Source organism: Cladophialophora immunda (genome assembly GCF_000835495.1).
Source record: "Cladophialophora immunda strain CBS 83496 unplaced genomic scaffold supercont1.1, whole genome shotgun sequence".
Lineage (NCBI taxonomy): Eukaryota > Fungi > Ascomycota > Eurotiomycetes > Chaetothyriales > Herpotrichiellaceae > Cladophialophora > Cladophialophora immunda.
In genome coordinates, this window is record NW_015622541.1 from 4494887 (window position 1) to 4511237 (window position 16351).

General features: G+C 53.8%; 1 protein-coding gene across 1 annotated transcript; it reads left to right on the forward strand.

Annotated features, from left to right (window-relative positions):
• Nucleotides 1-244: 244 nt before the first annotated feature.
• PV07_01314 (uncharacterized protein) lies at nucleotides 245-2005 on the forward strand (the record flags this gene model as incomplete). Its single annotated transcript, XM_016387825.1, has 3 exons — nucleotides 245-1478; nucleotides 1555-1850; nucleotides 1932-2005. The coding sequence occupies exons 1-3, from the start codon at nucleotides 1012-1014 to the stop codon at nucleotides 2003-2005; spliced, it is 837 nt and encodes a 278-aa protein (XP_016254753.1). The 5' UTR covers nucleotides 245-1011.
• Nucleotides 2006-16351: the final 14346 nt, after the last annotated feature.

Sequence of the window (16351 nt, forward strand, 5' to 3'; positions counted from 1 at the left end):
CTGGATAGCCTGGACCTCAACTAGGTGCGAACTTCCCGGTGAGTCGTCTTCCAATCCCGTTGATGTGATTAGAGTGAAGCATTTTGTTGGTGGTTCAATTCCTGAACTTCAAAATAGAACATCCTGACCTCCACATGGCTAAGCCTTGTCCTCATTTCCGTGAGTGAAAACCCGTCGCTGGGGCCATGGGGCGAAGGAATCAGAATACATGCTCGAGCAAGCATATGCGTCCTCACGGCACCCTCGAAAGAGAGGATCATGGGGAGGTATGATGAGTGCGGTATACCGGGCATTTCAGTGCAGCTTCGAGCCATGTCCCGCAAGACTTTGCAACCGATCTATTCCTTGGTGAAATAGCACCGCAGGACGTGAAAACCACCACTAAACCGAAAACCATTCATCCCCCGATCGGTCATTGATGTATACCTCTCATGTCGCTAAATGGTCTGTGCGTGGTAGGTTAAAGAGCAAGGGATGGGTAATTGGGGGTACCGTTTTGTTGCTACAACATCTTTCGCGCGATCAACGCTATTCAGGAGCTGCCAGCCTACCTTCGCGGCCAAAGAGTTGCGTAAAGTCTCTTCATTCTAATGCTGACTGCCACACAGTGCTATAGCAACATCTGTTTCTCACCTGAACGAGGAGCAAAGCTGGCTGGCCATGTCTTACAACTCACTGCAGATTGCCTTTCCCCTCCAGGTGCAGTCTCGGTAGTGTCGTCAACGGTAATCTTCGGCAAAGAAGGGACTCCTATCCACGGATCAGTGAGCACCATAAAACAGAGGTCTCAATGGTATGAGCTTCGACGGCCACATACGTGCCGAGCCCGGGACCCCAAGGTTTGTTGATCGCTCTGGAATGTGGGACTTGTCGTGCCCAAATACTCGAGAATCACAAAACATGTCTTTGCGACATCTGAATTTTGTCCTTCTTACAGATTCAACTAGTTGCCGATCTGACCACAGTCACTCATTATCTGCCTTTGCAGCTTAGTCGTTCCTTCAGCCCAAAATGCGAGCATTAATTCCCTTGTTCCTCGTTGCAGGCGCGACAGCGCAGAGCATCAGCTTCGTATACACGGCGACTTTTACGGAGACAGCTTTTGAGTTCGTCACCTTGACGACATGTCCCTGCCCGACGAGCACAACGGGCCTTTCGACCCTCCAAACGACTACTCCCGTCCCGACAACGACTACTACCATGAGCGGACCGATTCTCCCGTCTGACACCATCACTCCAACCTCGTCGACTATTACTTCCGCGTCAGTATCCAATACTCCAGGCAGCTCCCTCTCTACCTTGTCCACCACAACGTCTTCCGGAATCCCCGTCGTGACCAACGACGCATACATCAACGCAGTCCTACGCCATCACAATATTCATCGATCCAACCACTCCGCTGATCCACTCGTTTGGTCATCGAGCCTCGCGGATACAGCTCGCGTGATCGCCGAGACCTGTGTATATGGACATGTCACGTAAGCCATTCCCCCAAACTCTCTGACTGCCAATATCTTGTCCGATCTTGTTTAGCTAACGTTTCTCTTTGGCCAGAAACGTCAACGGCGGTGGGTACGGCCAGAACATCGGCGCCGGATACCCAGCCACCCCGCTGGGAATGGGCCAGTTCATCACCGAGGGGCTCTACAACAGCGAAGTAAACAACTACATCTACTATGGCACGGAGCCGAATATCAGCACGCTGAACCAGTGGGGCCATTTCACGCAGATTGTGTGGAAATCGACGAACAGCGTGGGATGCTATACGGCGGATTGCAGCAGCGGCGGGTTGACGAACGCCGGACCACCGATCCCGCCGTATTTCACGGTCTGCAATTATGCACCTCCTGGTAAGTAGAACGGAAACCCCAGGTCCGTGAAATGTGGGATAAAAAAACATGTGAGAGCTGACGACTGTGGTTTTGATGCAGGGAATCTCATTGGATCATTTGCGCCAAATATAGGCGTGTCGATCGGTCTGGCTACAGTGTATGGGGATTATTGATGACTCCAAAGCATGGCATTTAGGGAGGGAGGGTGGGAGGCCGAGATGAGCCCTGTGGGAAGGGGATTGTCATGGCTGCTGGAAGGGGTAAACAAAGAAGGTACTCGTAGTAAGAGCATGAGGAGTGGGGAGGGGATGAAGTGACCAGACTCGAATCATCGCATCGATTTATTTGTTGCCGAGGCTGTTCTGAATCCTCGTTAAGCAACTGGTCAAGGAAAGCTAGGTTCGAGGCCATCCAAAGATCAAGGAAAGGCGAGCTCAGTTTGATTTGCCAAATTGCACCGACCGCGCTGCTCGACACGGTGGTGAGACAATCAGCTCTCTCGCACCTCTTCGCAACAATATCTCGCTGGAATTAATGATTGGGCAGATAGCGACACATAGTTGATGAGCTGTAGGGGATGCGGCGCAACAAGGAATAAGTGCAGGGACCATATTCAGACATGGTCAACAGCGGGCTCCACTTTCCACTCCACTTTCCGCCCTTCGTTGCGGAGAGACCAATAGGAGGATCTTCTCGGACCCAAGCCGGGCCTAGTTCACTGGGCTTGCTTCCATCTGGGATATTAGACTCAGTTGGAACCTAGGATGATCTCGATTCCCGAGCCATCCACAATCTGGAGACACATCTGGGGTATGGGGGGAATATCATGGGCTCGATACTAAAAGGACGAGTCTTCTGTCCTCTCTGCCCGTCACGATATTGCACCGTCATTTGTTTGGGTTGGGTTCAAAAGCATCCTGTAATTTCGAGACATCCAGCATGACGGTTGAGAGTGCGATGGGAGAAGCAGGCACTCACAAGGTCAGGACGACCCAGATTTCCGCCACCCCGACCGGTCCCTGCAAGGATGAAGGCAACAACACACAGTGGGCCCATACAGAGAAGTCCGAAGTTGGGCAAACGGACCTGGAAACACCAGATCTGGTCTACGACAACGTCGACGAGGAACCAGAGCTTCATGCCCGTACGTACGTCGCCGTGGGCGCCATATTCACTCTGTACCTCGTCCAAGTCATGGCGCTCCAAAGTCCGCCGGCGGTGGTGAGTTATCTCCTGCTTCTTTTCCCGGATGATCCACCTCTGTACCCCGTCAAAAGAAAACTTTTGGGAAACACTTGCTTACCTACTGTATGTCAGCTCTCCTACATTGGCAAGGACCTCAACAATAGCTCGGCGGAGACCTGGGTCTCAAACTCCCTGAACGTGGTGCAGGTAGTACTGTGCCCGGTCCTGTCCTCCATCGCCGACACCTTCCAGATCCGCAAGACTTTGCTTGTCGGGACGAACGTGATCTCTTTCATTGGAGCAGCCATCGCCCCAGGCTCAAATGATATGTACAGACTCATCGCGGCCCAAACCTTGATCGGTTTTGGGTTTGCCACGGTTCCCCTGATGTATTGTATCCCCAGCGAGATTCTTCCTCGAAAGTGGAGGCCGAGTAAGTGCCAGAAAAAATACAAGAGAAGAGAAAGTGGTGGTGATCAACAGTAACACGGTGTACCCATCCGCGAATTATCACTAACTGGTCGTGCTCCTAGTGGCCCAGGCGATCGTCAACGTCGGTGCGTGTCTCGGTGCTGTGGCTGGCCCCTTGGCGATTGGAGCTCTAGTCAGGTCGAACCGCTCTCGTGGCTGGCGAACTTTTTATGTATGTATATCAGATGGGATGTTTTTCCTGCCGTTCGTAAAGGGACTGACCACAATCATTTTTAGTGGATCGAAATGGCCCTCTTTGGAGCTGGTATCATTGGCGTCCTGGTTGGATATCGACCACCGAAGCGACACACCCGCTATGATGGTCTGTCTCTACGGCAGAAGATCGGTCGAATCGACCTTGTGGGCTCGAGTCTGCTCACCCTTGGCCTCACGTTGCTTCTGACGGGTCTGAACCTGGGCGGCCAACTCTATAAATGGACCAACGTCCGTGTCCTAGCCACTCTGATCATCGGCATCGCTGGACTTGTGGCCTTCTCTCTGTACGAGTGGAAGGGCACCAAATCGGGGATTCTTCACCACGGTCTGTTCCAGGGGGACAATAATGCCGGTCGAACATTCGCTATCTGCGTGGGCCTGATCACAGTCGAAGGTATATTGCTTTTTGCCTACGTGATCTTCTATCCCGGCTTGTGAGTGCTGCTCCTTCTCTTCGAAGGCTCCCAGATACGGAATTTACTGATTTTGTTTGTCACTCTTTCCAGGACCGAAGCCCTCTTTGAGACCGACCCGTTCCTCGTCACCGCGCGAGGAACGCCGTTCTGGATCGCCTGCGGGCTGTCGACCTTGGTCTGGGGCTATCTAAGCACAAGGTTCAGGACGGTTCGAGAGCTCATGTTCGCCGGCTACCTGCTCTTTACGGCAGGCATCGTCGGCATGGCCACCACGCAGCCCGACAGCTCCACCAACCTGGTGATTTTTGCGGCACTGACAGGGATCGGATTTGGTGCTCCACTCATCCTTGTGGTCGCGGGCGTGCAGCTCTCTACGCCGCACGATCTGATCGTCACGGCTACGGCGGTGACGATCTCAGCCAGGGGCGTCGGAGCTTCCATTTTCATCGCCATTTACTCGGCGGCTGCGACCAGTCGGCTGCAAAAGGACCTTCCGAGTTACGTTTCCAAGGCAGCTGTGGCCGCCGGTCTGCCGTTGAGCTCGGTGCGCGATTTCGTCGAAGCGCTTGTTGCGGGGGACAATGGTGCGGTGGCTGAAATCCCAGGCGTCACGTCGGCCATCGTTGCATCGGGCGTGGCCGCGATGAAACACGCCTTCGCGGACTCTCTGAGAGTCGTGTTTATCATTGCCGCTCCCTTTGGCGCGGTGGCGTGCGTCGCCTCTTTGTTTCTCATGGATCTGCGACAGACAATGAACTATCGGGTCGACGCACCGGTGGAGGACCTTCATGCCAAAGCTCACCATCCCCACCACCATCACCGTCATACGCAACATGCACAATGAGTCGCTTGTGGGATTCAGGGGGACGATATGTTTGGTGAAGTGGAAAGCTGGGGATGGGGAAGAGTCAAAGTCTTCGCGTAGTCGTAACTAGTCTTCGACTCTTCGAGACGATTGTGTCGAGGGACTCCAAACGATGTGCTTGTGAAATACGCAGCCGCGCGAAATTGCCTTCAGATCACGTATACCTACAGAATAGTTATCGTGAAAGATCTTGGCTCCGGCACTGTCAATCTGTCACGTAAGATCATGAGTGTAATACGGAAGGGATGCGATGCCAATGATAGTGCAGCATGTCCATGCACAAGAAGAGGGGATGTAAGTGTCATGAGATGGTGTCTATTCTGTTTGCAAACCACCTCGAGTGCTTATCGAGCTGACCGTCTTCAACGAAATACCCATAATATGTGTGTCGGGGATAGTGCTTCAATCCCTTGCATTTTAGCAAGAAGACGGAATATCGCGACAATCGTGAGAAATTATTAGGCACTATAGTCGATGAGGATACCTGTTAGGAACAGATTCGGAACAGCGTGCGCCAATACTCGTAACCGTCTCAAGGTAATGGCGCGGTCCTATCAACGCCACCGATCTGTTCTAACCCCCCAAACACTACACTGCTCGACGGCGAAACTGGACTGGCAGCGCAGGCTTCTCCCAAAAGACATAGTTCTTGTTCGCCTTGACCCAGTCGAGGGCGTCGTCCTTGATCTCCATGTCGAACTTCCACAGGATTTTGGCCAGAATGAGGCGCAGTTCTAACAGGGCGAGACTAGAATGCCGAGTTTTTTCTGTCAGTCAGCCATCTCCTCATAGTCACAGTCTCACGGGACAACGTCGATTGTCTTCAGTTGCTTTCATATTTTTTTCGGAGATAACTTACTGGCGGCCCAGACAGACTCTGGTACCCAGAAGAAACGGCTGACTTGCAGCTTTGTCGTCTTCGCAACCCGGGTCCAACCACCGCTCGGGGATAAAGGCGAATGCGTCGCGGAAGTTGGCCTCAATGTGGCCCGCCACCCACGTGTTGACATTCACAATGGCGCCGGGGGGCACCCAGTGGCCGTCCACGGTCTCGCCTGGGCTGACGCGAGGCAGACCGGCCGCGATGGGAGGGTATAGTCTCAGGCCCTCTTCGATGACCGCTCTCAAGTACGGGAGCTGTTCTGTGGCTCGGCCCGTGATCCGGTCGAAGTCGGCGAACGCGCTACGGATTTCTTGGGTGAGCTTCTCGTACACTCGATTGTCTCGGCAGAGGTAGTATGTGATCCCACATAGGGCGGTCGCGGTAGTCTCGCTGCCGGCGATCGTCAATAGCGTGGCTTGGGACTGCAGCTCCTGGAGACGAAGGCCCGTCCACTCCTTTTCTTCGGATATCATTCTGTGTAAAAAGTCGATCCTAGGGGGTGGGTTCGCTAGACGCCTTTTCGCGGGGAAAAATATGACAGGCCGTTTGTTAGCTAACAGGATCTTATGACTGAGCCGCGTGCGGGAATCTGCCTGTACTTACCGTGTCAGTTTCTCATCCGCATAGCTAGTCATCTTCGCCCTGAGGATGTAGACCCTGCGTGGCAGAAGTTTCATGTGGAGGGCGACGCGTAGCAGAGATCGTAGGACGGGCGAGTACTCGAATGATCTCATAAAGTTGATGTTCTTGATCGAGGCGAAGAGAATGTCGATCCAATAGTGTGGCTTCCCTGTGCGCCGTGGATATTAAACAGCCTCATTCCCTGCAAAGCGGTAGCGGTATGGGGGTTTTTGCTCACCAGATTCAAGGCACCCAAAGGCTTCTCCGAAGGCCAGCTCTCCTATGATGTCGAATGTGGCGTAGTTGTACCATCTCGTCATGTCACCTGGTGTCTCCGTGTACCGCTTGTCGATCTGGTCGATGAGTAGATTGACGAAATAGTGGACTCTGTCTTCTTGACTGCCGAGGGCGGCGGCAGAGAAGCCATGGCTCAGAGTCTTGCGCATAGCTGCATGGCGGCTGGGATTCGACTCTGAGACAATCTGATGGAGATCTTCCGGAAAGGGCTCGTAGAAGGATCCTTTCAAGAATGGTTTCCGGCCTGGCTTGTGGCCGTGAATGTCCCGCCAACTTGCACTGCTGCAGAACGAGAGCTGGTTGGGAGCAATCCTCACCACTGGACCGTACTTTTCGTGCAGAGCTTTGATCTTCCACAGATTGTCGCCCGACAGCCAGTGTTTCATTGCCCAAAATGGTGCAACTGCTGCTCTCCTCGGACCGGGAAACTTCGCCAACGGATGTATCCATATGTTGTAACCACAGTAAATGAATGGCAGCAGGAGAACCTAGTACAGTTTCATGATTAGAGCTATACCATTTTGTAGAGGGGCTTGTATTCTCCCTACGATTCCGAGACAATAGGACAGCATATCCATTTTACTGATGGATGCAAACTGAGTTTGGTCGAATGCCGCCATGTTCGAAAAGCAGGAGGAAAACACCCCGGACAAAGCGGATTGTCAAACCAAGAATGTCTGAGTTGAAGAGTTAACTCGCTGTATGGCACGACCAGTGCCATCGATATTAACACCATTACCCTTCGATCATACCTGTTCACGATGCTCTCCATGGGAATACTTCGAGGAACTTGGAGCAATTTCTCGGTGTAATTTGTGATTGGATGGACCCGAGATCCACACGCCGCTTGCAAGATTGTGGGGGAAGATGTGGGACGAGATTCCTTCTTGCAGCGCCCCGCGGACCCCAGGATCTGAATTTGAGGGGAGTGCATAGAGACAGTAGGAAAGGCTGCAGGGGCCATTTCAAGAGCACAGTGCGATTCAACCGACTTGGACGTTATCCCGAGAGCTTCAATCGCAACGAGGGATTGCTCTAGTCCAACTTCCCCCAGATTCCTCCTTTGTGACGAGTTGCAAGCGGCCTCAGGTCAGACTGGAAATGTCGAATCGCGCGCCATCCCAACGACCAGCGTCAGATGCCAGAAGAACGAACGTCGCATGTCACGCTTGCCGAAGTCGGAAGGTCAGATGCAGCAAGGAGCTCCCGTGCTGTTCAAACTGTCGGAGCATCGAACAGATATGCAATTACCCTTCGTCGATGTTGAAACCGGGTCCCAAATTAGGGAGCATCCATAAAAGGCGCCGTCTACAAGTCCAGCTTCAGTCCCAAGGTTGCTCGGACGGCGTGACAGCGACACCACCAGCAGCGAGAGTACCTCGAAATGACCAGATCCGGGCAGCTGCCACTCAAGGACCAGAGGCTCCGGTCCCGGGTTGCGAGGCGCTGCGATGTTCCCAGCATATCCAGGCAGTTACTTTCCTATGCCGGGTGTCGAACGAAGCATCCCCACCAGGGGCGACTGGATTTGCGATGCCTGTAACAGAGGACAGCTTGGACGGACACGATTTGATTCTCACTGTATGCCATGCCTTGGGCTTCACCCTGGACACTATGAAAGAGATGTGCGTTTTCAACATTGCCAGCTGCTCTTGATCGCACTCCCTGGATCAATGCCATGCTGACTTCTCTAGAGTGCAAATATTCTTCGAGGCCTTCACATCCTTCCGCCTGTTCAGAGAACCCGTCTTTCTCGCCGAGTTAGGCCAATGTCCATCCGAGCTCGCACTTAGGGCACTCCTTGCCATCATAGTCGCCTTCGCCCGCAAGACTACGCGCGGCAAAATCTCGACGGATTATAGTCAGCTCTCGCCGGCTGACTTTGCAGACCTCGCACTCCATGACGTTGACGCCGCTATGGCCGAATGCGGCGATGAACCACCATCGCTGTGTTTACTGCAAGCTCTCATCCTAGTGACCCATTGGTTGCTGATCCGAGGCGTGCGAGGAAGGGCGTGGAGGTACCTGGGCCTTTGCATGCGCGTCGCTTTGGAGCTACGACTCTTTGCACTTGATGAGGACAAAGATCCGGATACTTACACCGCAGATGCAGAGCAGTGGTGTGAGGACGAAGAGCAGCGACGTGCATTCTGGGCCATATGGGAGATGGACCAGTTCGCTAACCATCTCAAACATGTTCCCATGACCATAGACTGGACGCAGAGCCACGTGTTTCTTCCCGCTGAGGATGAGAGATGGTTTCGTGGCCAGCCTCAGCAGAGTTGCTTTCTGGAACCTGACCTCATCGCTCGATCTAAGGCACTCCATGCCACAGGGAGCAAATCTGCCAGGGCCTGGTACATTGTGCTGGCTTCCCTGAATCCTGAGGCGCACGACCTGGCTTATCCGAGCGAGGCCATTCGCTATGTCTCCAGAAGAGAGGTCACATCAAAAAAGAAAGTCGACACCAGCCGAGAGTCAGCTTGTTCGACCATATTTAGGGCAATTCAACTTTGTGTTATCCTGCTCCCTCTGGAGCTGAAGTTCTATGGGCAGTACTTGGACTTCGGCACACGAACGTTCGGTCGAAGAGCACCCTCCTCAACCCTACATTCTCAAAGCTCAATCTATCTTCTGGCGATGATGCCGGAAATAGCGAGATTGCTTGCTCTGCGGCCCTACGTGTTTGATGCCTACGCGCGAAAGCTACTCAACGTAACCGACAAAGACCCCCATCGCAAGACGGTGCCACCGGCCTTCGCCCAGCGCGAAGGATTGGCACGAGAGATCGAGCAATGCACCGATGCTGCCGAAGCCGTGCTGAACATCGTGGTGAACTGCCATGAGAGCCACTACCAGTACGTCAACCCGTACGTGGTCAGTGCGTCGTGGCTGGCTGCCACGACGCATTTGCTGCTGCGAGAGCTGACCGAAGACGAGTCTGAGAAGAACGTGATCTGGGCCAAATTCGAGGTCTTGAAGGCCACCAACGATCGATTCATTCAGCATTGGGAGATGTCCACCGTGCCGAAGCAAAACCTCGATGCGCTGGCGGAGCGGCTGAAGCTGTTCCGAGCCCATTCTGAGAGCGTCACGCAATGCCGAGAGGAAACGGCAGCCGGGTCATCAACGAGAACACAAGCGAGGCCCAAGTCTCCTCCATTTGCACTTTACCCGTCATCCCACAATCGTAGGAATCGCTACTGGTCCTTTGACCGGACGAGGCCTAGCCATGGCTCGATCCCTTCGCCTGAGAAGGACACGCCTCCGCATTCCAACATTATCTCTGATAAGGTGCGAGCCGCGTCGTTGCTACCACCAAGACACGAGGCTGTCGTGGCTGCAGCTCCTGTCCAGGGTCACAATGCGGGTTTCCAGGATGGTACACAAATTCACACCCAACATCTTATCGCGACACCTAACACTATGCCGTTTCCTAGTCAGGTTTCAGAGACTAGTATGCGAGCGAATGTGAATACGAATACCAATCTCGACAACGGTCTCGATCTAATATCCTTACACAGCCAAGATCTCAAACCCCAGAATCCGATCACCGGTACAGTCTCAGCGCTGGAATCCGCCTTTGGTACACAGTGTGAAGCCGCTGGCTTCGGTCAACCTCATGTGGATGGAAGCATGAATGCTGATCCGCTGGACTGGTTCTCCTTGTCTTCCAACGCCGAACTTGGTGGAGACCTCTTGGACTATCTGGATGTATTCTCGGGGCCTTTTCTGGGATAAACTCCAGCATGAGAGCCCCATTTCCCTGTGCTGGCAGGCGAACGCCGCTTCTGGAGCCTTTTCCTTAGAAGAGAATATTTTTCTGTGATAAGACGAGAAAAGGCTATCTGGTTCTACTGTCAATTCACATGTACAACGTCAGGCCCCCGGTTTACCAGCACTTCAATTCCGTGCCTTGCGTTTAATCCGACTTTCAGCTCTTGAAAAACTTCTCCAAAGCCTCCGTTGTCTCGTTCGGGCTTTCCAGGGGCCAGAAGTGACCCCCTGGAATGAACTGGACATGCACGCTTTTGGCATTTGGGATGTGTTCTGGTCCTATCGACTCGTAGAATTCGCGGGGCTGAGTTTTGCTCTCGTGGCCTTGCAGAATCATCACAGGACACTTCCAAGCGGCGAGCAGACGCTTGCGGCGCTGGAGCCACTCAGATCGGAAAGAGGAGGAGTTGAAATATCGAGGCACGGCGCGCGATACGCCTGGGTACGAGAACTCCTGGATGGCCCTTTCTAGTTGATGCTGGGGTATCGGTCTCGTCCCAAGGCTGGCATGAGCCCACACGATAAGTTTCTTCGGGTCGTTCAGGATCCCATTGTACGGGGCGTCCATGAAGAGATCGCCCTGGGGCGCCAACAAAGGGTGGAAGTGGAACAGGTGCTGCTCTCCCCGTGCGTATCGGAGCACTTGGTCCGGGTGGTTCGCTGCGATGAAGTCGGCTTGGACGGTGCCCCTGTCGTGCGTGACGATATTAAACCGCTCGATGCCGTCGATCAACTGAAGCATCGCGAACAATTGCTCCGCTGCACCTTCGTGGCGGTAATCGCCTGGCCCCTTTTCGGACTGTCCATATCCTTTCAAATCCGGGGCGATGCACCGGTACGTGTTGGACAGTTTGGCCATCTGCATGTGCCACTGGTACCACGCGTCGGGAATGCCATGGAGGAAGACCACCACTTCGCCATCTCGAGGGCCTGCCTCGACGTAATGCCACCGTACCACTTCTCCGTCTCCCGGTCCTAAGATGAAGTGGTGCGTGAACGTCACTCCCTCTAGAATCTCGGTGTCGCCTTCTTTGTTTCCTGGACGAGGTTTGACATGCGCCAACGTCGCAAGTTCGTCCACAATCTGGTCTTCGGGAAGAAAGATCCCTCCCACCACTATCTTTTCCGCGCGGGCTGGCAGAGGAGTGTATTCAAGGCTCGAAGGTGTCGCCATGTCGAAGACAGGTAATGTGAACTATAGCGATAAGGTTAGACTAGCCACTGCTTTGAGGTCTCTTCGTTCGGCGGACCAGCTCTCTTATTAACGAATTGTTTCTCCAGTGCTCGTACCCGCATACCGTCCCACTCAACTTTGGCGGCTTAGCATCTGTCCGCTGCCTTGTCCATGTGGTCCAATTCACATTGACGGGATCGAGGAAAATCAATGCCGGCGGTGGAAGTTTTCCCCGATCGACCGTGGGCGCTGTGGGAAGACAGCCCGAGAAGATATCCCGAGAAGGCCTCCCTGTTGGTGGTCGCGGTCCTGCCTGCTTGTCTCTTGCACCGTCCCGCCCGGAATTCCCGTCGTCAAATGCTTCTGTGCCACGAGAGGCATATGGCTGTAGACCAAAGGGGTCTCGGACTCTCGAACTTTGGACTGAAACGACAGTATACTTACGGCTTCCGCGCCTTTGTCTGAGGGAGCAACCGTCGCCAGGAACTTCCTCTGAACTCTGCGAAATGACACAGGCGATCCCCTTCAAACGAACCGAAGTCATTGCCACGACGAATGGACCAGTCAGGGGGTATGAGAGGGGCGGCATGAGGAGGTTCCTAGGAATGCCATACGCGGCTCCGCCAATTGGCGACCGACGATGGCGCCCACCCGTCCCGCCCCCTCGATGGCAAGAGCCTCGCGATGTGGTCGAATTCGGCGGCGTCTGCGCCCAGGATACATCATGCTTCCCTGGGTTCGGCGTCAGCAGCTCAAACGAGGACTGCCTTTACCTCAACGTGTTCACGCCAATCCCACTCGAACATGAACGTGGAGAAAAAGCACCTGTCATGGTATTAATACCTGGTGGTGGATTCTTTTGCGGCGGCGGCAACGACTACGACCCAGCGAGCCTCGTTGAACAAGGTCGGATTGTCTTCGTGTCACTGAACTACCGACTCGGCATTTTTGGGTTCTTTTCCCACCCTGCGATCAATGCCGAAGACCATCCCGTGGGAAACTATGGCATCATGGACCAACAGCTCGCCCTTGCTTGGGTCCAGAACAATATCGAAGCATTCGGTGGTGACGCCCGCAATGTTACCATCATGGGCGAGTCTGCCGGCGGGATCAGCGTCATGGTTCACCTTGCGGCACCCCAGTCAATGGGCCTGTTCCATAAGGCAATTGTTCAAAGTGGAGGATCGCCCCCAACGGTATCTTATCCAACAGTGCATTCGCTAGAGAAGAGGGGAATCGCGCTCGCTGCGGCAGCAGGCTGTGGCGAACAGACCCCGACAAACCTGAGGCTCCTCACACCAGAATCAATCCTTGCAGCCAATGCCGTACCTGAAGGTGGCTTCGGCGTTGGCCAATTTACCGTCGGGCTCATGGAGGACGGTGTTGTCATTCCCAGTTCACTCCGAGACAAGTTCAACAACGGCGACTTCAGTCGTGTACCCTTACTCATTGGCGTCAATCGAGATGAGTTCACTTGGTTTCAAGGCATGATGGAAATATCGACGGGCAGCGTCATCTCCGCGGCGATGTACCCCCAAGTCCTCGCAATGACACTGGAGGCTGCTGCCCAATTTCGAATTCTCTCGACCAAGATATCGCCAGACGCGATGGAGGATGTTCTTCGGCGATATCCGCTTGATCCACGAGCGAGCCCAGGTCAAGCGATTGCCACTGCCGTGGGAGATGCCAGCATCATTTCCACGTGCGGCCGAAGGGCTGCTAGGGTTGTTGGACGGTTTTCAGACCAGGTATACGCCTATGAGTTCGATGTGCCTGACTCACCAGTGTCCTGGCCACAGTCATCATTTCCATACGAGTCTGGTCATACCCAGGAGCTACAGTATCTATTCCCTCTCTTTTGTGGAGGCAGTGGAATTCCACGTGCACTGAACAGCGCACAGCAGGAACTCTCTAGACATATGGTGCGCTACTGGACGACCTTTGCTCGACACGGAAGACCGAGTGCGGAAGGCGCTGAAGGCGTAGCACCGGTTTGGACATCTTACACTGCTAAAGACGATAATATCATGTTACTTCGAACGCCAACCCCTTCGATGTTCAGTGGATGGGGTAGTCGCCATCATTGCGACTTTTGGGACTCTTTACATCTATAGCGAGGACGTAGCAAAGTGCCGACTAATGGATATTATGGTCGACAGGAGTTCGTCGACTCATATTCACCAGTCATCTGTATTCTAGGTGGATGGTCAAGGCCACAGGTAGATCTCAACCAGTAATCCAAATACTGGCCCCTGCCGAACGCACTTGTCGTCAACAGTCGGCTATGAGCAGGCCTTGACCCGTTGAATGAGAATCAAGACCAAGGAACCTCCATCACTGTTGCTCTCACCGAAATCAGCCGAGAAGTTTGTCCGAACCAATGGTTGCCGTGCAGCTACCTCGCCCTTTTGCACGCAGAAACGAGGCTGCTCGATGTATCCCGCGGTCCGATCCCCAGGAACGCTGGTTTCGAACAGGACGAACGTCCCACGAGCCTTCATGTCCTGGGGCGAGTTCGAGGTGACCATATGGAGCACCCTCCACCGTGGGGTTCCTCTAGGGACTTGGGAATCTGGGGGTTTGACTATCTATATGTTTGTTAAGAACAGGAGCTTTCGACGAAAAAAGGAGGCTCGCGATAGGTATCGATCCGCTCAGAAACACCGCAGGTATCCCAAATTTCCGCAGACTTCACTGCAACAACCATGGAATTCGGCCTCGTAATCTATCTGGGCGTTGCGTTGATCACTGTTTTCTCGATTGCTTGTCTCCGAACTGCATTCCGAGCAGGACTACGAGACCTGCCGGGACCTCTCCTTGCCCGCTTCTCTGGCCTGTACCGTCTATCCCTGGTCTATGCTGGCAAGGCACCCCTGGAATATCGGAAACTGCACCGCAGATATGGCCCCGTCGTCAGGACTGGGCCAAACCACGTTTCAGTCGCGGATCCCGCGGCTATTCCGGAAATATATGGAATTGGGAGCACTTATGTGAAGGTGAAGCAAGAACCTCATGCCCCATGTTGTCCATTGTCTGACTCCAATAGACCAACTTCTACGTCGTCTTCACCCCTTACTATAAAGACGAGCCGATGGACAGTATATTTACCACCCGCGACTCGACCTACCACAAGAGTCTCAAGCGACCTGTTGCTCAGCTTTTCTCCATGACCAACATGAAGAATTACGAGATTTACGCCGACGAATGTACCAGGATCTTCATCGACACGATGCGCGAGCTGCAGGGCCAGAGCATTGACTTGGGAGCCTGGCTACAATGGTATGCTTTCGACGTGATCGCTTCCATCACATTTCAACGCCGGTTCGGGTTTATGGAGCAGCGTCGCGACGTGGACCATATGATTGGGGACCTCGACTTTGCCTTCTTGTATGCGAAGTTTATAGGGCAGTTTCCGGGACTCCATCGCTACCTCGTCGGGAATAAGACCCTGTTGCGAATCTTGGACAGGCTTCACCTGGCCCCTCCAGATCCCCTGGCTCGGTTCTTAAAGGTACGTTCTTCTTTCCATCGCCCTCTGTACAACGGGGTCCAAGGCGTGCTGAGATACGAAGCAGATCACAGAGGATGAGATCAAGAGATACGATGAACAAGACAAAGAGAGCGGGAGGACCGACTTCCTGGCGCAACTGAGGGCTAAAGAGGCCAAAGACGGCCAGATCCCTCATCGTGACATGGTGAATCACCTGGCAAACAACATGTAAGCCCACCCCGGACGAACGAGAGGTCTGGAGGACTAAACCCCTTGAATCAGCTTGGCTGGATCGGACACCACGGCGATTTCTCTCCGAGCCATCTTCTACTATCTCATGAAAAACCCGTCCACTTACGACAAACTCGTCGCCGAGATTGACGAGGCAGAGAAGAACAATCAACTATCTCCATTCATTACGTACGACGAGTGTCTGAAACTTCCATATCTGTAAGTCAGCGGTGCTGTCATCTACTCCCGAGCGCACGTATTCCTCTCTAACATTATGCTCCTAGACAAGCGGTGATGAAGGAAGCCCTGCGGATCCATCCTGGCGTGGCGTTTCCTCTGGAGAGATACGTTCCGCCGGCAGGGGCTTCTATATGTGGAGCAACACTTCCCGGCGGCACCAATGTCAGCGTCAATGCCGCGGTGATCCACATGGACAAGGACGTCTTTGGCGCCGACGCAGACCAGTTCCGACCGGAGCGTTGGCTGGAGGCATCGCCAGAGCAATTGAAGGCCATGGACCGTAGTTTCCTCGCTGTAAGTTGAAACTCGTGGTGTGTGGTGTGGGAGGGGATGTGAACTGACCGATATCAGTTTGGCTACGGCGCTCGGACTTGCATTGGCAAGAATATCTCGATCCTGGAGATGGGGAAATTCGTCCCTCAGGTGTTGAGGTATCTCGACATCAGATGGGCGGCTTCGGACCCTGAGTGGACAACGGACGCCGCCTGGTTTTGGCGACAATCCGGAGTCATAGTCAAGTTCACGTGGAGAGGGAAACCATTTTGACCGAGACTGGTAGTTTGGTAGTCAAGTCGGCCGTTCAAAGATAGAGCACGAGGAAGCATACGGCCAGCGTGCGATAAGTACCTAAGGGACGGGGTGGACTGACTTGG